General features: G+C 39.6%; 1 protein-coding gene across 7 annotated transcripts; it reads left to right on the top strand.

The window, feature by feature from the left end:
• Positions 1-7,659: 7,659 nt before the first annotated feature.
• Positions 7,660-20,284, top strand: brd2b (bromodomain containing 2b). Of its 7 annotated transcripts, none has more exons than XM_084944304.1 (12): positions 7,660-7,798; positions 10,177-10,465; positions 10,573-10,710; positions 11,669-11,813; positions 12,664-12,827; positions 13,053-13,553; positions 13,757-13,885; positions 14,016-14,249; positions 14,362-14,612; positions 14,803-15,119; positions 17,182-17,307; positions 18,668-20,284. In XM_084944304.1, the coding sequence occupies exons 1-12, from the start codon at positions 7,767-7,769 to the stop codon at positions 18,796-18,798; spliced, it is 2,457 nt and encodes an 818-aa protein (XP_084800430.1). In that variant the 5' UTR covers positions 7,660-7,766; the 3' UTR covers positions 18,799-20,284. The 7 variants fall into 7 exon arrangements, with proteins under 7 accessions (XP_084800430.1, XP_084800431.1, XP_084800427.1 ...); XM_084944305.1 differs by having other exon boundaries at positions 14,016-14,261; XM_084944301.1 differs by having other exon boundaries at positions 14,016-14,261; positions 17,179-17,307.
• Positions 20,285-23,647: the final 3,363 nt, after the last annotated feature.

The following is a 23,647-nucleotide window of genomic DNA, read 5'->3' as shown; positions in this document are numbered from 1 at the left end:
AACGGTCTAACAGCTGATCGGTGATTCACAGCTGAACTCAGCATCCCTGTGTACAAGACATTTACAGCTGATAGCTGGTTTGTTTTGCACTCTTTGCATAACGACGTTTACTTTCTTTCTGCTGGATGGAGGTTTCTGGCCTCAGAGTGCAGAGCAATAAGGTTTTAAAAAAGCTTTGTTTCACCAACTATTAGTCAGATGAACAAATCATAGCTTTGTAATGATGCTATGCGAATTTTAATGGTTGACATACTGCAAACCAAGTCTATCCAGTTACAAATAACATAACCCTGCATATGTTAAAACTCTCCAGTTTAGGGAAAGGTAAACAGTCTATCCTTTTTACTCCAAAGGTTTTGAAAATTTAGCTCGAGACAACAAAAATGGCAAAATAGCTTAAATATTATAGAATATAAATGCCATTATTTTGGCTTATATGCAACATGGCAAAACAAATATGAACCCAAATATGAAAGTAATATTACGTAATAATAACAATATGTTAAAGAAAATATCTCAATTTAAAATATATGATAAATATCTATTTAACACAGCAAAAATAAAACTTAATTTAAAATGCTTACTAATGATTACGTTTACGTTTACGTAAAAACTTTACAGTCAATCCTTTCCAATCCTTTCCACGCCCACCCCCGTGACATCACGCTCCAAAGCCCTATAGCGGTTGCTAGGTAACGGCACGTTGCCGTCATATAGGATGTAGGCGGAGCTTAGCGCTAGAATGCCTTTGATCCTTTGACGTCTCAAACCCCCTAAATACAACCTTAAATACAGGGTTAGTTACCCGTTCGGTTTAGTAAGAAGCATTAGTGTTTCACAGCCAAACGCAACAGTTTGCAGAAAACGCCTGAAAATATAAACATGAATTGTTTCAGTCAAACTAGGGAAAATATAAAAGACAAAATTAGGGACTTCTTTATTACTATGACAGACGAACAGTGGGGTGCACTGAAAACAGGGTGCCCACATGAAAACACCATGCGGTCACTTGGCAGCATTACATCGTCGGTGATTCACATCGGCTTAACGGAACTCATGGCAATGATCAAGGACTGTGAGGGTGGTTTCGGCCAAGGGCCGGGTGTCAACTTGGGGGAGAAATCGGAGCACTGTGCATGTTGCCCCAATTCATGCACCCAGCAACTGAATCATGAGGGGCCAAAAGATGCACCAGTGCCTGAGCCCACCAAGGACTCCACAAAGGAGTGTGACGTGTGCGAGGCTGAGCCCTCTGCACCTTGTAATGATGTGACAGTGGAAGCTCCACTGTCAGAGGAACAGTTGCTTGTTAAAGAGCTCATAAAGGCAGTAATCACACATGCCTCAAGAGAGGCAAATGTGTCGCCATCTGATGAGATTCAGCAGGGTCTCTTCATAGCTCTGTGGGAGCAACTTAAAGAAGAAACTCTAAATATAAAAAAAAAGAGGATCAAAAGTCTTGAAAAGGCAATTTTCAAAGACATTACAAAGGTACTGGGTATTACACCTAACCTTGTTATCATTGCGTTGGCTGTAGCTTCGCCGTACCAACAAGTGGTGATTTCGATATTCAAAGACCACCTGTTCCGAAAAAAGCGAAACCTACTTACAAGGTTTTTCGCATGGTGTGGAAAAACAGAGGACGATGAAGACCAGCTACCAAAAACTGACAATATCTCCCAGACACTTTTGAACGAATTTAAAGATAGTATATTTCCAATACCGGGAGAAAAATCATCATCTGGAGTTACTGGCAGATCTTGCGATGCTGACAAAAATGAGCATGTGAGCGCACTTATTCACGGTGTACTCTCACATGCTGAAAAAACGTCCCGCTACAAACCTTCAGCTAAACTACACAAGCTGCTCTTTGACAACGTGGTGTCTGATGTCAACATCAAAGACCTGTATGTAGATGAAAAAAAATTAAAAGGTCTCGATAAGGCCATTTACCAAGAGCTCCAAACACTTTGCAAAGAAAAACCTTTGTTAAAGTTACTGAATGACAGCAACCCCTTAATGCGCAGGGTGACGGTTCATACAATTAAAAATCACTTGATCGAATCGTTGCAGAATCCAGCCCTTAGGGCAGCTGGAGAGGCTGAAAAGTACAAGTCTTCTGCGGAAATGTGTATTGAGGACTTGGTGAAGCAAGTTGTCGAAAATGCAGACTCACCCTGCTCTTCTGAAAAAGCTGATACCATCGCCAAACAGCTGTTCAGTAAAGTCTGGCCTCGAATCAAAATGATTCCAATCCCCGCTGTACATGTGATATTCCTCAGTAATATGGTGTACAATTCTCTCATAGAGAAGTGGAAAGACCCAGATGTAATACTGACATTCATGGCATTAGACCACAGATATGTTTACGAGCTCATTATTAGGGTCTTCAAAGAGCATGCTGTAACCATATTAGAAAGTCAACCTTTCATCGGAAGCTTCTTTTCCTCTGTGGGTCGAGCTGTAGGGTTCGCACACGCACAAAACAAAATAAATATTTAGAGTCAATCCATCAGGATTGACTCTAAATATTTCTTTAAAATTATTTGGACAGTTTAAGTGTATTAGTTGACATCAAAGTGACTCTTTAAATTGGCTAACAACAAACGATTCAAACAAGCTAATTTATTTCACATCCAATGAGTCACTTTAAAAATCCCACGACCGGTCGAGGCAGATGGCCGTCCCTCACTGAGCCTGGTTCTGCCGGAGGTTTCTTGCTTTTAAAAGAAAGTTTTTCCTCCCCACTGTCGCCGAGTGCTTGCTCAGAGGGAATTGTCAGATTATTGGGGTTTTATTTATTTTTTGTCAACTAATACACAACTCGGGGCTCGCAAAATCTCTAGCCCGACGTCCCGGAGCTAGCGATATCTCCGGTCGGGCGACCAAAATCTATCTCAGCCCCGCCCGTCGGGTTATCATATAGCCCGACGGGCGATTTTGCGAGCCCTGCGATCTTATTGGGCATTCCAAATTGATTTTTTTTTATTCATTAATAAAGTCCTAAAAAGATTATATTGTGAATATTGCATGTTTTCATTGTGACATGTGTGTTTGTCTTCTATTCAAAATCAAACATTTTAGTAGCAACTATTGTATTAAAATATGGCAGATGTTTTACTCTGATTACACAAACTTTATGTAGGAGTAGGTCACAGATAAGAGGTATTTATTTGTAAATTTGACCTCTGACCTCACAGAGATACAGGATGACAGGATATGTGATATTAGAATCCACATATATTGGTATATAATCTCCTAAATGTTGCCAATGGCAGTAAGGAACATAGCTCTAAATAACATTATCATCTTTTTGACCCTCACTATAGTCTGTATGACAAGTCAGAACAAAAGGTCGGAGGTCAAATGTGGCATTAAATCCTAATGCTGTACATTCTTATGTTGACAATACACACCACACTTGTAAGAAAGTTATAAGTTAAATTATAAGGCTTTTTATAAGGTGTTTCTCTATGAAAGCAGTTAAGATCATTATGCAAATACATAGGGCAGCAACTGGGGGACCCCAAAGTGCAAGCCCACCCTCAGTATATTGGGGTCTGGAATAAAACTAGAATTAATTAAAAATGTGTAATTAATTATTTAAAAATAGAAATACAGAGCATTTTAAACTAAGTCAATGTATATTTTAATTACTTATTTATATATCTAGTGAACCATTTCCTGACATATTCAGTTATTTTGCTACTCATCAGCAGCAGTGCTGTGCATCCTGCAAATTTCGTTATCGAGTAAATTAAGAGCAGTATTGCAGATACCGATACTTTTAACCTATAAAGGGAGCTTATGTAGGGGAGAGCAGTGTGTTATTATTTATGAGCTGAATCATCGTACATTTGCCAAGTTCGGAAACACATTTTCATGAACACCAACACAACAATGTTGTAAGTTTAACAACCCACAGTAATATACTAGTTAACACAGTTTTCTTGTGTATCGATACTGTGGATTTTGAGAGACCTGAAATGTAAATGTGCTGTCTTTAAAGGAGTTTGGGTCAGCTTCTGTTGTGTAAGTTTGTTATAGGCTATAAAGACTTGGAATGAAAATATTTTTTAATAAAAAACAAGATTCAATTAAATTATCAACAAAAATTTAATGGACTCTTTGCTGGCTGAAACTCACCGCGCGTGATCACTTGTAATGTAAAGACAGACATGTGACCATTCTGTATCTGCAGGTGAATCAGTGAAGCTACATAAACATTTACATTAGCATAGCTTTCCAGCCATCATGGAAAACCCGGTAAGAACACAGTGGGGGGGGGGGGGGGGGTCGCTTGACATTCTAACTTTAAACCGAGGATTTTAAAAGTGTTTGGTGTAGGTTAAAGCAGTGCACCAGTAGGCTACATGTTTGACATCCACCACACAACTTTCACTGAATCACAACAACTGTGGATCGTCGTTGATCGTCAGCGTACAGTGCTTTGGAGTTGACGTCACGCCGCAATGCATTGTGGGAGCGCGGCACCATTTTCGGGGTTTACGAATCAAAACAAACACACTGTGTTGGAACGACGATTACAAGATGCTTAAAAGCAGCTCAAAAGAGAATGGACTACATAGAGACCGATTTCGTTCAGAGGCGAAGCAGCGGTACTTGCAGAAAATAGCGTGCATTGGAAATGTGGACCCGTATGAAATACAGCCGTGGAGTAGAAACCCTGAAGACCAACAGCTACTGACGTAGCCTGACATATTTTCGTACCTTATCTGTGGAATCAGCGCGTACAAGTCGTCATTCAAACAAAGGTAAGTCAGCTCGAGTACTGCGTGTGAAATGCGTTTGATTTCCCTGCAAACATTCAGATTAGTGCAGCATAAATTCATTCATGAGGGGAAATTACAGTGAGAACATGTGGAGGCTGTTAGAGGGATAACACAGTGAGTTCAGTGCATTGATGTGACATTGTCCTGAAGGATTTAGTTATTCTTTATGGTTAAAGAAATTGCAATGATTTATTCATATTTATTATAAATAATTCTAATTATACATCTTGCTTCCATATTTGTATCTTGTGTCACTAAAATACATTTTATTTTAATTTTATACATTAATGACCTGCAGAATCTCCTTATCATATTAAGTGATTCATAATTGTCACTTTATGCTTTCTCCATTTCTAAAGTGATGACATCCTTGCATTACATACTTTAGGTTCATTTTCTGCAGGCAGGTTTCTGACAGAGAACAGGCAGATTTACACTATAACATGCAGCGTTCTATAGATGGACACATAAAGAAATGAAAAATTACATGTATGTGCTAACTTTCTAAACACTTTGTTACATTTAAGTAGATAAAACACATTTATGTCGGCCTTGGCTCATAGTTCTTGTCTTTAAATGAACTTTGTCTGTGTGTGTTTCAGGTCCTGCACTCTCAAAGACTGAATGAACCAGCATTGCAGCCATGGGTCACTGTGAGCATCACAGGGAAGGTTGAAGCCGCCCACTGCACCTGTATGTCCGGAGTCGCGGAGACCTGCACCCACGTCACTGCTCTTCTGTTTAATGTAGAAGCAACAGTGTTGATCTGTGGCACAAGGACTGTTACAGATGAACCTGCATACTGGGTTTTGCTGGGTAATGTGACCAAGATACAGTCAGTGGTTGGCTATAAGATAGACTTCTCCTCTTCAGCTGCCCAAAAAAAGGCTCTTGATCAAAACATAAACAGACCATCCGTATTGAAAGGTAAAAGGAGCCGTCCTCAAAAAAGAAAAATCCCACTTGCTACTGTGGAGGAGTTGTCACTGCTATAATGCCATAATGTTTTATCTAGGGGTCTAGATTTATGCCTGTAGTGCACTGTCGTGTAAATAATTTGCATTTACTGAATATGTACTGACTGAGTCCCACTGTTCAAAAATTGAATAAAGAAACAAACTAATTTTTGCCTCTTTTTTTTCTTTTTTTTTTTTTTAAATTAAAACCACCTTATAGAACATCACATCTGTTACAGTGTAGAATCCATGTCATTTATAGTTTACAAATGACAAAATGTTTACATAAAATCATGACAGTGTTTACATGATATCACCCACTACTAACATTACTTTATTTACTGTATCTTTTGAAAAAAAAAATATACCGCTATTTATACAGCAAAAGACTTAAGAATATTTAACAGGAGCAGGTTTCATTTGTCCCTGGTTTTAGTATCACACTGTTAAACAAACGGCAGCAAACCTTCACCATCTTATCCAGAAGGGTCACCTCTTCACCCTCACATGGAAGAAGTAATCTGATTGGCATGGTGGTTTGTTTAAAGCAGGTCCCTTGTGTAGCGCTGGAACCCAGTCACGATGTGTTTCATCCATTTCATAGACTGGTTTGCTGCAATAATGCCAAATAATTAGCAACTCTATAAATAGAAGGTAGTTCTGCTAAATCACTCAGTAGGATGTTTGTTCTAATTTGCTATGAGCTCAGAGCGCATCGAAAATAAAACGAATAGGCTATAAAGAGTGATATGAACATATTTAGAACTTACCGGAATGAAAATGTCTGGAGCACCAACAGATATTTGGAGATGGAAGAGAACTGGATATCAGCTCGTCTCACAGCTGCTATCCAGGCTAGACGCCTTCGTTTGCTAACATCGATACACGAGCCGCCTCATGTTGCTTCCAGGTGGGGAAAGAATGAAAAGACAAACCCTTTTCAAGCTTATTCTCTTGCCGGTTGTGCGATCGAACATTGCAGCCGACCACACAGCAAATATGAACGGTGGCTGTTGTGTGTGCCTTCGCTCCCTTTTCGCTTGCGCTTTGTTTAGACCCCCAAAATGGCGGATCGGGCCAAAATCCTTTCCACGCCCACCCCCGTGACATCACGCTCCAAAGCCCTATTGTAATGAAAGTCGTGCGCACAGTACAGGGTAGAAATAAACTGTTGAAGCACAGATGATTCATCGCTATACAGATGTGTTGCATTGTGGAAATACTGCACGAGGCATAAAAGATTTATTGTATCTGTCCTTGTGGTATTGAATCAGTCTGTTGGAGAATGTGCTCTATGGTGCAGCAGTGACGAATGAAACCTGTTGCCACTGCTTGTCAACAATCCCAGGCTCCTCTTATTTTATTTTTATTTTTTGGGAAACTGCACATGTATCTGTCTTTCTATCTATCTAGACTGCAGAATACTGTTAAACATAGCTTCTTTAAAGCGGTTAGTCACGGAGTTGGAAAAAAAGATATCCATTTATCTGAGGGCATCAATCACAAAGCAGCTAGGGGGGTTTATTTCATGAATGTGCCGCTTTAAATGGAAACATCTCACCAAAAAAAAAAAATACAGTTGCTACCCAGGTATTCCGCAGTGGGTTTAATAAAACGGAGATCACCTGCATGACAATCCAAACTCTCTTGAGGACAAAACATACTAATCCTTATAGACAGAAAGGCGTTAGCCTGAAAATTACAGCAATTATTAACGCAGTGCGACGCCAGATAGCTCATTACTGTATAAAAAAATCTGAAACATGCAACATTTTCAGAGTACAAGATGTACAGACTGTGCTGTTTGACTGACACCTGCTTACAGCCAATTATAGCGCAGAATCATCGTCCACGTGACAGGAACGACGCGGCACTGCCACGAGAGGGGTTTATATAGGGTCAAGCGGAAGCGCTTAGTCGCCATTTCATTGCGGAGTTGGTCGCTGAGCGTTTAGTGGAAGTGCAGCGTCAACAGCGGCGAAAAATTGGATCGTAACAACACTCCGCCCTCATCCCAATGGAAGCCGCCGTCAACCCACCTCACGACAGGTAATGTCCGCAGTGTTTCGGGTCAAACTGAGGACATTTGCTGGGCTTTGTAGTCCGCGTGAGGATGGGAATTATATAATAAAAACCACATTGTTGCTACGGTGACGTTACCGTTAGCCTCCGAGTAGCAAAACAGCGCTACCTCGTCAGCCAGTCTTATGATACAGCCCGATTACGCTAGCTTACACAGGAGACTATCAACTCTGCACATATTTCTGAAGTCCTCTGAATCTTAATATTTGCACACTGGTTTTGTGGAGCCTATATTTCCGTTTTCTTTAGCGTTTAGCTTCTAATTAGCAGGCAAATGACAGCTGCATCTCCATCGGCTAGGTCAGCCGGGTGCTCCCGCCGGCTGTCTGTCTGTCTGTCGTGTCATTCATTGCTCATGCAACCTGCTGTCGCTAATGTAAAACAACATCACATAAGAAAACTAGTTATAAATAACCCGTCCACTGTTCCCCTCTCCCCCCCACACACAACCTCTGCTTAACTGCAACTTAGCAGTCCCAGGTGTATTGTTATATTTATAAAGCGCTGTTGCAGTCTGTCGCCGCTAGCTCGCAAGCTTAGCTTCCAGCTCGCAGCTTCTGTGCTGGTGAACAAACGCCCTGAGACTGTGGCAAAATGGCTGAAATTGCCTGATGGCCCGAGGGTTTTATCAAAATTTTAAAAAATTCTTTTCCGAGCAGTGCTCTTTAATAAATGTGGCGTTTGTGTCTTTTTGGACCCCTTATGCTCGTCAGATATTGGCTTCTGTCGTTGTGAAGTGGTGTTTACAAACAGCGAGGGCGGGGCGTCCAACCACGCGATCAGCAGCTGGTGGACTGAGAGTCTTTGATCAGTTTGACTAAATAATAACGACGGGTTGTTTAGCCTACGCTAATTTGTCTCTGTTTAGTAAAAACAGAAGCTGGTTAAATGCAGGTTCAAACACTAAAGCCATAATAGTCACATGGAGCCAAGTTGATAATTAAACGGTGTTTGCGTTTTTGCACAAATGTTGCGACTTTAGTTATATTTTCTTTCACATAGTCTTGTGTTCAGAACTAATTTCGAGAAAAGCACGTTAAGTTTTAAAATGCTTTCAGTAAAACAGGCATTCTGAATGTTTTTGTTCTCTCTGTGTGTTATTGGATGTATATTTGGATGTTGTTGTTTTTTTTTTTTTTTTTCATTTAATTGTTAAATGCTTCAAACCACTAAAGTAAGTAGAGCTTAAAAACATTTGCCTGGAAATAGAAAAGTTCTTATGTTTACTACTCTGCAAATTCCTGTTTTTTCCCGGCACCCTTAATGCTGTTTAGTAGTTATTTGTGCTGCTTGTATTCTGTTTGATGTAGAAAACCGGCTCATAGGCTTAGCCATTGTTTGTGTGTCAGTAGGGCATGTGTGTATTAAGCTGTGGTGCTCAGATGGAGGTGAGAAAGGACCGACTTTCTGTGTCCTTTAACTACATGAACTAGGCGACCTCTGTCATCGCACGGTGCATTGAAAAGTGCTCTTTGTGGAACATGGTGTTGTTGGACTACATCCAAACTGGAGATCATAACTTGCAGAGATGTTGATATCTCCAAAAGATTGCTTTCTTTTTAATTAACTGTCTTAAGGCCCATGGGGGAATTTGTTCTCTGCCCTGTTTATTATGGTGCATCTCCAGGGGAGACCACAGTGCTTGTGTAAGGCATTGATTGGCGTATCCTCCATTTATTCCTTTGTGTGTGTGTGTGGAAAACCAGAGGAAACATTTTATCTGGAAAAGATAATCATGTTTATAAGTACTTATCTAGTGTGTCACTGTTGTTTGACTTTGAGGCTATTGTTTATAAGATTTATCTAGCTAAGTACAACTCTTATACTTTTTAGTAGATTCTCTGTCACAACTTGATAAAGTGCAACAGTGAAACGGTCAAAACATAGTGTTCAAAGAAACTGAACCCAAACTTCTGAAGATTATCCAGACTGCCTGTATGTTTCTTGCTGAATTGCATATTACATGACATTGACTTTATTGCCTTATCAGCAGCATTCTTATAGGACAGTGTTGGCTGGAGATGAGATGAGCCATGCAGTCATGGCTCCCATGACAGTGCTAAAAGTTGCAACCTATTGATGAAATCCTGGTTTCCTAGATAACCATTTGGGGGGTCTTTTCTTATTTTTTTTCCTTTTTTTTTTTTTTTTTCTTCTTTATCCTCTCCCACCTTTAAAAGTTTATTTACAGCCAGCCAGCTTTTTCCACATGAGGTATTAAGGTAGCATTTCTTTCCTTCTTTTCCTAGTAATGTGAATGCAGGGTCTTTTTTTTTTTTTTTGTCTTTTTTTTTAATCATTGTCATTAATTCTTCTCCTGTGCTTTTACATCTTCCTCACTCCAGCTCTCTGGTTGGGTTGTCCGGTGGTATGATGGACCAACACACAAGCTCGGGCAAACGCATTCGTAAGCCCTCCCTGCTGTACGAGGACTTTGAGAGCCCCTCCCTACCCCACACAATGCCCCAGGGTCCCCCTGCCCCTCCACAGCCCCCAGTGAAGGATCCCACCCGACCAGGCCGCATGACAAACCAGCTGCAGTACCTCCAGAAGACCCTGATGAAGTCTCTTTGGAGGCACCACTTTGCCTGGCCTTTTCAGGAGCCTGTGGATGCCTACAAGCTTAACCTGCCGGTGGGTTGAATCCAAGTGCTTTGATAAAACGCTCTGAGTTTGAATGTGTCTACTTCCAGATACTGTGATAAATATCCAATATTCTGTATTATTTTTTTGGCCCCAAGGATTACCATAAAATTATCAAACAACCCATGGACATGGGGACCATTAAGAAACGCTTGGAAAATAACTTCTACCGTAGTGCAAGTGAGTGCATACAGGACTTCAACACAATGTTCACCAACTGCTACATCTACAACAAGGTAGGTCAAAAGGTAAAAAACACATTTTTATCCATGCTATTTATTCCATTTTAATTGATATTTGTTCCTTTCTCACAAGCTAGCATTCCCTTTGGGTTGCATTTATTAACACAGTGATCTTACACTGAGCAGGCGTAGAACTGTGTTTTGTCAGCTCAGAGTGAAAAAATAAGTGTTAAAGTACAGTGTTTAATGATTTCTAGCAAACCAGTGGGGAAATCTAGCAAGATTTGGTGTTTGTTTTTTTTAAATGACTTGACCAAAGTTGTGTATTTTTGTTAATGATCCAAGCAGAGGCACAGAAATTTTAGAGGCTATTTATTTTTTAAACCCTTCACCATTTCCCTTAACTTTACACAAAATGCCCTGTGATTTCTCTGCTATCCTTCATAGCAAGAGAACATGTACTACATGTGCTCCTCAGCATAACTTAAGGGAAGCAAGGGAAAATTTTAAAGTGAAAGACAAAAGGCCTAATGACTGCAGAAATGTGCTACATGTAAATAATTTTGCAAAGCAGACTCAACTCAACCTAGATATGTAAATTAAGCAATGGCTTGTGTGTAACAGATCATTTCAATGATTATACAAACTTACATTTTGCATTAAGTTGTCTCGTAGACAACCATATGAAGTGTCTTAGCCTGGGATTTCTATGGTGATTGTTAACATCTTTATGTGGGAAAACAGTGGTTTAGTTTATATTATTATTTATGAAATGTAAGCACTAATCTTAGGAAATTCTTTTCAAGAATCTAATTATCTGTTTGATCTATTTACACATAACAATCAAAAGGGATGTTTTTAAAATTGCATGAATGTTCCTGTCAGTCTGTTAACAAATATACAAAAAAATACAAAACCTTTATTGTTAAACTGAAATGACATTTATGCAAAAAAATAGTACTTCTTATATTTTATTTGTGCTCATGTGTTGCTTTTTTATTTATTTGGTTAGCCAACAGATGACATTGTGCTGATGGCCCAATCCCTAGAGAAGATTTTTCTTCAGAAGGTGGCCCAGATGCCCGAAGAGGAAGTTGAACTTCCTCCTCCAGCTCCTCGGAACAAAAACAGCAGGGGAAGAGGTCGTAAATCTTCTGGTAAGTTGGGATGGAAATCGAGAACCGGTTCTACCAAGAATAGTTAGTCTGCTTGCTTATCGGTTCTTCTACTTGCGCTACAATTAGCTGATTTCAGTTGTCGGAGGTGGAGAATAGCTGGGCAGTTTACTGCAAATATGCTGGTGTGAGTGACTGTAGCCTCAGGTTTATATTGTTAAAGGGTAATTATGAGACGGTGCGTTTAGGGTCATTTTACAGAGTAGGATGAAAGTAATGTTATGAGTAGCATAATGAATTATTTTCTCTGAGTAATTTAGGTAACTTAGTCATTACTTTTAATAAAAGTGTTCCCTGTAATATGTGTAATACATTACTTTTTTTTTTTTTTTTTTGAGTAATGACCCAACACTGGTCACAACAAAGAGGCAAAATACATCCAACAAGTACAAACATTTGACCACACAACGTACAATTAATTTGCACAAATGTGATGTCTTTCTGCTGCTTAGCGATGGTGGTAACTTTCAGAGCCAAGCTTGTGAGAACCCAAAATTGATCAAAAAAGTGATAAGGAATCAATAAGTTACATCGATAATGGAACCAGAATCACTAAATTCTTATCCAAAATTCCCATTTCTACCTGTAATTGTGAAAATCACGATACAGGCTTCTAGAGTTTCATATTGTCTTTATTCCAATTTACTGCTAAAAACTGGAGCATTTTGTTTCAGATATGCAAATTAGTTTGAGCCATATTTGATCAATTAAAGATGTTAAGATGTATTTATTTACAAGCAGGAAGGCATTATGAAAGCAACATTTATGATTGAGGTGGTGTTGTTGTGTAGCTGAATTGCAACTCTTAAATTTAATATTCTTTATCTACCAGCATCAAGGGCTCAGCAGGTGCCAGCAGTGTCCCAGTCAGCCTACTCCCCCTCATCCTCAGACACAGGGGATTCCATGCTGGCCAACTCTCCCCAGACTGTGCTAACTAAAAGCCTGCCACCAGCTAACATTATGGGTTTGCCTCCTACACAGCCCACAACCAAGGTATGTAAGACAGAATGCTGATTAGAATAATTTGCATATCTAGAATTTGGCATGCAAAATCGATGTTGAAACACTTAAGTTCCTTTTTAACAGCACTAAATGTGAAAGTAAACTGTCCTTTGTTAAAGATTTAGTATTTCAGTTGTTCAGTTGTGAGGATTATAAGCCGTGTAACAAAGCCATAATAAAGTGATCACAACAATTTCCAACTTTTTCTTTCTATAGAAGAAAGGTGTAAAACGCAAAGCAGATACCACCACACCCTCTACCATGGGCTTCACTACTGTGGGCATGTCAGGAACGCCGCACATGGTGGGCTTGGGGAAAGGGGGACACGGGGGTCAAATCCATGACACGTCCATGCACACGGTCTCCTCAATGGGAAGCATAAGCTTGGAGACCCCACCTGGGATTGGGCTTGTCAGGAGTCCTGGAGGCCCTGTCCTGCTCCAGCCAATGATGGCTGGCACTGGACGCAGAGTTGGCAGCGGACGCCCCATCAAACCCCCCAAGAAGGACTTGCCCGATTCTGTTCAACCTCAGCCCTCAAGGAAGGGAAAACTCAGCCCGCAGCTGAGGTACTGCAGTGGGCTGCTGAAGGACATGTTATCAAAGAAACATGCTGCGTATGCATGGCCTTTCTACACACCTGTGGATGCAGCTGCACTTGGACTTCATGACTATCACGATATCATCAAGTGTCCTATGGACCTCAGCACCATCAAGGTGACTTTGAATGCGTGAAAGTGTGCTCGCAGTACTATAATAGTAATATTTCTTTTCACTAAACATACCATGTTGAAACGATAAAACACAGAAGGGAGAATGGGGAAGGATTTTAAATGTGAATGTAAAATGCAGTGGGGGGGAAAAAAAAATCTTCTATTAAAATCTAATAAAAATGTCCATTTCCTGTTTTTTACAATCAGAGGAAGATGGACTGTCGTGAGTACAGAGATGCTCAACAGTTTGCCAGTGATGTAAGACTGATGTTCTCCAACTGCTACAAGTACAATCCACCTGATCACGATGTTGTGGGGATGGCACGGAAACTACAGGTGAGCAGCAGTTACACGGACCAGGCGCCCTCACACAGGCTTTTTCAGTTATATTTGCTACTTTATTACTCACTTTCCTCCTTTCTTACCATTTAACTTTTTTTATTTATTTTTTTCCCCCATGCCTCAGGATGTCTTTGAGTTCCGTTTCGCCAAGATGCCAGATGAACCACACATGGAGCACACAGCCATGTCCATGAGTGGGCATCAGACATCCTCTTCATCATCTTCCTCCTCCTCATCCTCCTCATCTTCCTCCACCTCTGAGAGTGAGCCTAGCAGCGAGAGTGAGGAGAGTGAGAGCAGCCCAAGCTCAGACAGCGAGGAGGAGCGAGCACATCGCTTGGCTGAATTACAGGACCAGGTGTGCACACAAGTAAGATATTGAGTAGCTACTATTGAGGTATTGGAGGGTCTTTGTTGCATCAAACTAAACGTGGAAACAAAAACGTCTTTAATTTGTATATTTTTCTCAGCTCCGAGCCGTGCACGAGCAGCTAGCTGCTCTCTCCCAAGGCCCCATCGTCAAGCCCAAGAAGAAAAAAGAGAAAAAGGACAAAAAGGAGAAGAAGAAAAAGAAAAAGCTGGAGAAGCGAAATCGAGGAGTCCGAAGCAGAGCAGGCTCTGAGGAATGGAAGATGCCCAGCAAGTTGAAGAGCAAATCTGCCAAAGCAGGTGGCTCCCAGGCCAAGAAAAGCCAGGGGAAGAAGAGTAACAAGAACAGCAAGTTAGTATAAATAGTGAACCACCACACCAGTTTTTTCTTTTTTTTTTTTTTTCCTTTTTTTTTAACTTGATCTCATCTTCATCATCCTTCCTTTTTGGGGTTTAGTGAAACAAATAATTATACTGTTCAACCAGTTAAATGTTTTGAATGCAAAACAGCTGATAGCTGTGCTCTTCTTCTGTTATTTCAGGACTTCAAAGAAGCCTTTCTACCCTCCACTTGCCACTTCCATGTTACCACACTATGACTCGGAGGAAGAGGAAGAGATCGTGCCCATGTCATACGATGAGAAGCGCCAGCTAAGCCTCGACATCAACAAGTTACCAGGCGAGAAGCTGGGTCGTGTGGTCCACATCATACAGTCCAGGGAGCCCTCACTGAGGGACACCAACCCTGAGGAGATTGAGATTGACTTTGAAACACTCAAACCATCCACACTGAAAGAGCTCGAGCGCTACGTGATGACATGTCTGAGGAAGAAGCCCCGTAAGCCGTATGCTGAACAAGGTAGATAAAATGACCACCAAGACAACGCCAGCATATTCCTGTTTAGCAATATCTTGGATGTTTTTGTAATTGACAAGTTATTGAGTGTCAGAACATACTATCAGTACCTAACATGTGGCATATGTTAAAGTCTGTAATGGCTAAGTACATCTTAGCATGTAGGAAAAAACAGACTGTTAAACATGGAGAGTAAAGTTGATGCTGAAGAAAGAATCTGTAGTTTTGACTCATGCAGCCACACACGGAGGGCAATTATATATTCTTGTTAAGGGCTGATAGCCACGTCTGCGTCCAAATGCCCCTTCAGTTCCCAAAGTCAAACAACCTGATCCAGTGTTGAGGTTAAATGGCACAAATGCTTTTGATTCCTGAAAGTTAACAGTATAGTTGCTCTCACAGTTAATATAATCAAATTCTTGGAAAGAGGCTCTACAAGGCTGAGTGGATACTTTCTGCCTCTGCATTTCTAAACCCAGTATGTATTGCACTGCTGTAACTAAACAAGTTTGCAATTAGTATTACATTTATTTGACATCAGAAACAAGAACCTAGTAGGTTTTTTTTCTCTCCTTTATTTATACAGATAAATCTCATTAAGACACGGGGTCTCATTTTCAAGAGTGGCCTGTTTTTAAATATCCGTACAACACTACAGCACATTAAAGTCATTACACACTATAGTCATTACACTTGATATAACCAATTAACTGTTAAAATACAACAACAACAAAAACAAAAAAAAAAAACAACAGTAGCAATAAAACATAAGAACAGGAACAGCCATCCAGTGATGGTTTCTCCATTATCCTTGGAATTTATTTAAAACCCCTCAGTTCAGTTAAGTTGCACAGCTTCAGATTGTGTTGTAATTTGTTCCAAGTATAAGGATCATTGTAAGAAAATGCCTTTTTCCCAACTTCTGTGCGTACTGAAGGAACAGTGAATGTAATAAAAGCTTGTGAGCGGAGGCTCTAGTTACTCTGTTCAGGTGACACATAGTAAGTTAGATACACTTGTAGTAAACAAATTACTGATTTATGACTGACAATGTACTAATGCAACAGTCTGTGGGTGGACAGTGAACGCCAGTTAACCAAAGAGTATGTAAGTACAATGGTTGGTAAGAGTTTTACATCCTGTGATGAATCTCAGTGCTCTATGATAAACAGCATCCAACATCTGTAAAGGGCTAACAGGAACGTTCATAGTGGTTGGTGCTTAACAACAAATGATACATAAGTAGATATAGAAAAAATAATGTATATTAAAAAATAAATAAATAAAAAATTAAGAACCTTTAATCAGTGCCATCTAAGTTTGGACTTGGAAACGGTGGTACACTTGTTTTAATGCAGTAAAAATAACAGTTTTCCTGCACAAGAATATCTGGTTTTCATGACAATAATATTTGCCTGACTGGACTGACAAGAGAAATAAAACTGTAGCAGAGGATTACGCCTATCTGACAGGCATGTGTTTTCGTTTAACCACATCACCTTGGTGTTGCACTCAAATCTTTCTATCTAGCGCGCTCCTTCATGTCTGTCAGTGACAGAGAGGCTAGGTTTCCTCTTGACATTAAGTTCTGAGTTGATGTGTATTTGATTGGCCTTTACCCATCAGGTTTTCATTCTGTGTAGCCAAAGAGCTAGAGTCTGTGGAGACAGACTTGAGACTGCAAGTCTTAATTTCACTACAAATCATTTCTTTGTATGTTATAACTTCTCTCTGCAGCAGATGCTAAGCTAAAGCACCAACAAAGTGAATAGAAGTAGCTAAAGTTGATGGTTTCTGCAAATATTTGACACTGCCCCCTGGTGACTGGTCACAACTACAGCATGTAGATATGACTGCAGAGCTCAGCGTAGCACTGACTTATTACCAGAGCACTACGAAACTGCTACTTAAAATTAGTAAAGAGAGCAAGAAATTTAATCTCTGTATTTAACTTAGCACTACTCAGTACTGACTTATTAATGGTGTGACACAGTATACTTGCCACTGTATTTCTGTATGGTCCCCAGCTCTGTAACAACCTTTTTATCATCTTATATTGCAGCAGCAAAGAAAGGCAGCATTGGCAAGTCTAAAGAGGAGCTGACCTTGGAGAAGAGGAGGGAGCTAGAGAGGAGGCTGCAAGATGTCAGCGGACAACTCAATTCAGTCAAGAAACCCACAAAACCTAAAGGTAAGCTCTCACATCATCACATTTCTGTGTGGATGCAAACATGTCTGGCACTTCAATAATTCAGCGAAGATGGCACAGCGTTTCAAGTGTAGAGTTTGCCTTTGCTCCCTGTGCGAGTTCCCTCAAGTACTCCAGACATGCATGTTAGGTTAAATAGTGATTCTAAATTGGGAGAGACAGAACGGTTGGATTTGACTTGTGTTCTAGTTTGTATAGTCGGGACAGACAGTCTATTCATATAATGCTATACTTAATACGTGACAAACTACCTTAAAAATCCCTCTGAGATGTGTTTTGGTTGTGTAAATCTACAGTAAGCCATCATAATAATATGGAATGCCTCGTGTGCGAAGGTGTCTGAGACTTTTGCTGATCATTAGAAAACCAGTTTGTTTATTTCTTTAAAGTGTGGACAGGGCTTTTGTTTCGCTTATCTGCATACCATAATGGGCTTTTATTTGAGAAACACTCGTAGGGGTTTTCTTTATATTATTTTAGGGTCTTAACCTTACAATAACAGGCAACTGTTGTTGTGATATAGTGCTATATAAATACAATTGAATTTAAAATTGAATTTCATTAAAGTATCTTCTTCTCTCCTGCTGCTTAAAGATTGTATGAAGAGTAAGAACATTCATCGGCCTGCAAATGCATTAGTAGCAGGGAGGGATTAAACCAGGAGTGTAGATCAGAATGAGCGAGAAAAATGGCAAAGTATTTAAACACCAGGATTGTGTGCTGAAGCGGGATGCATAGTATTAGACATGTGTGCGCCTGTACCCCCACACAAGCAGGAATTTAGAAAGTGTTGAGCTAAAACATACCTTTTTAAACCGTGTGCACACACTTTCTAGAGCGATTCAAGCCTGTTATGGTGACGTTTAGACTATATTTAAGGCTGTACATCTTAAGGTTTTTCCTCTTTTGATTTGCAAAAGAGGACGATATGTACAGCTGGCTTTAGATGGAAAGAAGATACTATTTCTGTGTTTACACAGATTAAGTTGTGAATCTAGAGTTTTATGCATCAGGCCCCTGGAGTTTATCCATCTTTCTACCCTGTGTGTATTTGAGTTACAGCTTTAACTTCTGTTTACATGTTATCCCCTGGCCATTATATCACATCTGGCTATAAATGAGCTATTCTTTTGTTTTAGGAAACTTTGGTTCCAGTGGTTCACACTCTCCATCACTAGACTGTTTGTAGAAGCAGAATTGTCTGTAAAAACCAGATGAAATGTGTGAGGTTTTGCACGTATGGGCTGTTTTGGCAAAGACGCTGAGAAACACTTCAGTGCTTTCTTCCTTTTCGTACAGGTGCATCAATTAAACATTGTTCTCTGTGCTACTTTCTCCTCAGTGGAAAAGCCGAGTGCAGTGGAGACTCACGCCCAGCCATCACGCCTCAGCGGAAGCAGCTCCAGCTCAGACTCGTCCTCTTCCTCCTCCTCATCCTCTTCCTCAGACAGCAGTGATTCAGACTCGAGTTGAGATTGTTAGCAAAAAACTAAGAAGTCAAACGCTAATGTCTCAGGGACTTGGGCTGGCCCAGGACACATCACGCCCTGAAGCGATAGTTGGCTGAGATTGAACACTACAACAAAAACACTCCAAATGGACTCCTGTAATCCTGTAATGTTTTGAATGTTGGACTGAGGGATGTGGAACAATGTCTTTGTGGATTATTGTAGAACCCAAACACTAAATGCCTTGTTCTCCCCTTCCTTCCCTTTGTAAATACTTGTACAAATTTATGTTTCTTTTATAAAGAAGATTTTTATGGGGATCCCTGAAGAGGGAGGTGGAGTAATAATTTAAAAAATTGATGTGGAAAGACGGGCCTGACTGAAAAATCTGTTTGGCTGGCCTTACACTGTCTCCTTTTTGGTGAAAGAACGGAAGAGCGTCATATTTTTATTTGCTTTCTCCTCCCACCCACATTTCCTCAGATGTTACTGGAATTGAAACCAGCAACCTTTTGGTCTCAAGCCTTGCTTTTCTAACAATTTTAGATGAACCCCTAGACTCAGCCTTAACGATTGTTCATAACGGTTACAATATTTGGAGAAATCCGATACTGTTGACAGATCTGGCAGCCTCTGAGCTGCGTTTCAAAGCATGCCTATGGGATCTTCCATATTCAGGTCAGAATTTAAAGTTTGAGATTTAGATTTCTCTGTTATGTTTACATAAGTTCTCAGTTTAACAATAACATTTATGCTGCAGTCTGTTTTAGTACAGTATAGAGTAACAGTTTAATGTACTATAAATACAAAGTTTAGCAGCCAAGATAGATATTCATTAAATTTGTACAGAGTTTTGTGGCTGCACTGTTCTCCTAAAAAGCCACCAGCTATTTTAAGACCGACAAGTCTTATAAACACGTCTCAAGCTGAACTCATTTCTTACAACTTACTTTGACGTTTTCATCCTTCATTACATCAAACAGTGACTCGAGTGTCCGTCTATTTCTGAGCTGAAAGCAAGCTGAATGTTATCATGTTACAGTTTCTAATTTCCATATTAATTTCCTGAACATCTGAAGTATTGCATTACCATTTCTTGCAGACCTCTGTAGCACTTGAAAACACTGGCTGCTCAGCGCTGACTGGAACAAATAGTGACGACTGATTAAACTCAAGCTGAAAACAACACGTTTCCTGTAAACCGATAGGAGAGCCCTCATTGTACATGCATAGTTGAAGCTGTTGATGAATGTTCAGTAAAGATATGCTTGTATATAATTCAGCTGTATTTGCTGTTGCACAAACTAATGTATTTCTGCTGTTTGGTCTCCTTTTTTCCCTTCCAGTTACCCTTTTTGCTTTTTTTATTTTTATTTTTAAGAAAATAACATGTTATCTCTCATTCCAGTTAGTTGTCTTGGTTGTTTTCTGAAGAGGATTCACATGCTGCCTCTCAGAAGCAAACCTTTCATTTGACAGGTGTTTATTAAAAATAACTTCTGTAGAACAAATGTGCGATGTGGGAGTTTTGCTTTGAAGCTTGTTAGCTACGCAGCTGCAATAACTGCATATGGATAAAGTTGATCAGACAAACCAAAAAGCTTTGGGAAAGCTTTATTTTTATTATATTTTTTTAATTTCTATTAATAATATAAATATTCATTTTATTCATAATAAATATTTTATTATTTATTTTGTTAAGCGATGCGACAATCAGTGAGCAGCAGTGTGGCTTCATGTTTTGAGAGCCTTGGTTTGTGTGATGAACAGGTTAAGAGCATATTTGTGTGACAGCATAACAAGATTAATGGCCCCATGTGGGCTATGAACTATAAAGTTAGATAGCGGTTTGCCTTTCCCCCCCTTTCTACTAATATATTCTGACATTTAGAAGCTCAGCATTAATAACAAGGAAATTGCTCCAGCAGGTGGCAGCAGTTATTCATATTAAAATCTCAGTGAAAACCAACAACTGGTTCATGTTAAGACGGTCATCTCCGAATCCACTGGTACCCAGTTTGATATTAGGGAGGGACGACCTTGAAAAGGTGAAACCTGCTCTGTTGGTTATTTTGAAGCTCAAAAATACCAGAAGGTGTTTAATGTGTTGCCAGTGATGCTGATTAACTGCCACCCATAATGGTGCTGGAGCAACTTTTTATATCAGAAACCTTTAAAAAAAAAAAAGAAAGAAGAAGAAGCAAAAACAACAGTCATGTTTTTGCTGAAATGGAGTATGCTGTAAAAAAGTGAATACATCCTGTGATCAGTTAAAATTTATCAGCAGGGGCATTTGCATCTGTATTATAACTAGTGTTCAAGAGACTTTTTGAATGCCTCTTGTTCTAATGTTACTATTTTTATCCATTTGAATATTTTTCCAGCCAGGCTACATCTGAACAACAGAAAGCATCATGGTTGGTTACCTGCCAGTGTCTAATGGAGCCAAAAAGCATGGCTGCTAACAATTTTTGGAGCAGCTTGGCTGGTGTTAATAAGTAATGCTCCACATTATTTGAATTCTCAGCCCATATTTAGCTCGTGCACAGACACTGTATTGCTCACAAAAGCTGCTTTAAACAGCTCGACTGCACACAAAAATATGTGATATTATCATGTAATATCGAAGGTGGTGGTTAGCACTGTCACCTCACAGCAAGGAGGTCCTCGGAGTCCAGTGATCAGTTATGTTATGTTGATCCTACCACCTGTAGGAAGTTGTATGTCCTGAAACCTTGCAAGGCAATGGATGTGTCACCGCAGACTGGCAAAGACTCATATGTGAGGAGAGAATTTCATTTGGCATCTTCACTCATCTCTTTTCACTCTCTGTGTGTTTATAGATCAGTTTGCATTTAATCTTTAATAATTAGTTATTATTAATCTCTGTCTCTCTTTCATAGTGCTTGTCTAATCTTCCTGTCTGCCTCTCCTAACCCCCCAAACAGTCACGGCAGATGGCCATCCCACCCCGAGCCTGGTTATCTGGAGGTTTCTTCATGGGAAGTTTTTTCCTTCCCATTGTCGCCAAGTGCTTGCTGAAAGGGGGTCACTTAATTGTTGTGTTTTTCTCTGTGTTATTGTAGGGTTTTGACCTTACAGTACAAAGTACCTTGAAGTGACTGATCAAATAATTTAACTTTTAAATAGAGATTTTGTTTTTCTTTGGCAAAAAAAAAATAATAATAATAAAAAAATGTTGAATGAAGCAACAGGAAAATGTACTAAAGGCATCAAAAGTAAAGGTGTTCCACCTTTATAATAATGGCATATTCTGTGTTATCATATTGTTGTGAGTAAACAATGATTCTAATGTCTAGACAATTGTTGGAAATGGGCCACTATTAATTTAAAAAAATCAGTTTTCTACCAAATTAAACTGTAGCAGTATGAAGGGAGCAAAAGAGTGTAGTGTTGTTATTGAAAGGAGTCATTAAGGAGCATTCTGATGTTTGATAAAAAAGCAGGTATGAGCAAAAATCCCCAAGCTGCAGGTAATCTTCCTGTAATCGTACTTATATTATGAGTGCAAGTTAAAGTGAAACCCACTGTTTATTGTGCAGACCTGCACTTGAGAATTATCTTGCATCCTTCTTTTGGTGTGAACACAGATTAAACTAAAATCATTATGATTAAAAATCTGTGTCGACTCTTTTGCCTATTGACTCTTAAAATATTTATATATTCTGTGTTTTCAAAGAAGTATGAAATCCTGGCATTAATTGATCTTCTTAATTTTAACTTATCGTGCAGAGAGCAGTACAAGCACAGATACTCAAACCTCACCTAGTCAGATGCTGAGACGACGTTAACTGGCCAGGGGAGATCACTGTCATGTATGTGCTCCGGCAAATCTACAGCAACTGTGTGACTCTATCATGTCCCAAATATCTGATACTCAACAATCTGTTTCCAGCACCTTGTTGGTACTACCAAACTGTAACTAATGAAGTGACCAGTGACCCTCCAATATCACTGCTAATGACAAAGCAGTAGTTCTGAATAAATGAACTGTGAAATATTAGACTGTCAGTTGTTTATAATAAATCAGTTTTAGAGATGAATATTGTCACTATTAGGAGGAATCAGGCTCACACTTTCAAAGTCTTTGTGCATCTGCTTTCAATATAGAACTATACTAATTACTAATTACTAATAGTAATATCAAACTTCTTGTTGTTACTTTAATTACTGTTTCAGACTGAAAGCGCCAATGATGCAGACACTTTAACGTGTGTTCTTCCACTTTGCGGCACAATGTGTTTATTTATCTAATAAAATATAAGCAAATGTGTGCTTTGGCATATTGTGCTGTAATGCATTTAAAGTTATTGCATTTGTCATGAACTCATGGCACACATGAAGGGAAGTGGAAAATGTTATTCCTTTATTCTGCACTGCAAGCAAAACACATTGAAACGAAAGAGGACAATTGTATTACAGAGTCTCGTGTGTATTAACCCTTCATCACAACAGTCTGTGATCACTGGCACATTCACGTAGTCATCATCAATTATCACAAGCTTTTGGGCAGATCTCTGCTCCTGCAGTCACCGCCTGACACAAATGATCAGTAAATAATGTTTGCCGTGTCTGCTTGCTTGTGTTTTAACACCGGCTCCAAACTGCCTCTGTCTCTGTTGGATTTATTTGGCTCAGGCCTGAATCTAATTATTTTCACAGTGATGGATGAGATAGCTGCCACATTTTAATATGGGAGTGTGTGCAGCTTCTGAGGAATGAATTTCTGTGTATAAACCCCCCCAAAAATCTAAATTCAGCAGCTTTGATTTTGCATTAACAGAACATATATATTCAAAGGGCTAAAGTCTTTTATACCTTGGGCTTTGTAAAACAAGATCAATATTTCAATT

The sequence above is a fragment of the Perissodus microlepis genome, chromosome 11 (assembly GCF_051167445.1).
Source record: "Perissodus microlepis isolate ML-2025 ecotype Zambia chromosome 11, ASM5116744v1, whole genome shotgun sequence".
Classification (NCBI taxonomy): Eukaryota; Metazoa; Chordata; class Actinopteri; order Cichliformes; family Cichlidae; genus Perissodus; species Perissodus microlepis.
The sequence above is the reverse complement of the archived record's forward strand: the minus strand, read 5'-3'. Positions and strand labels throughout refer to the sequence as shown.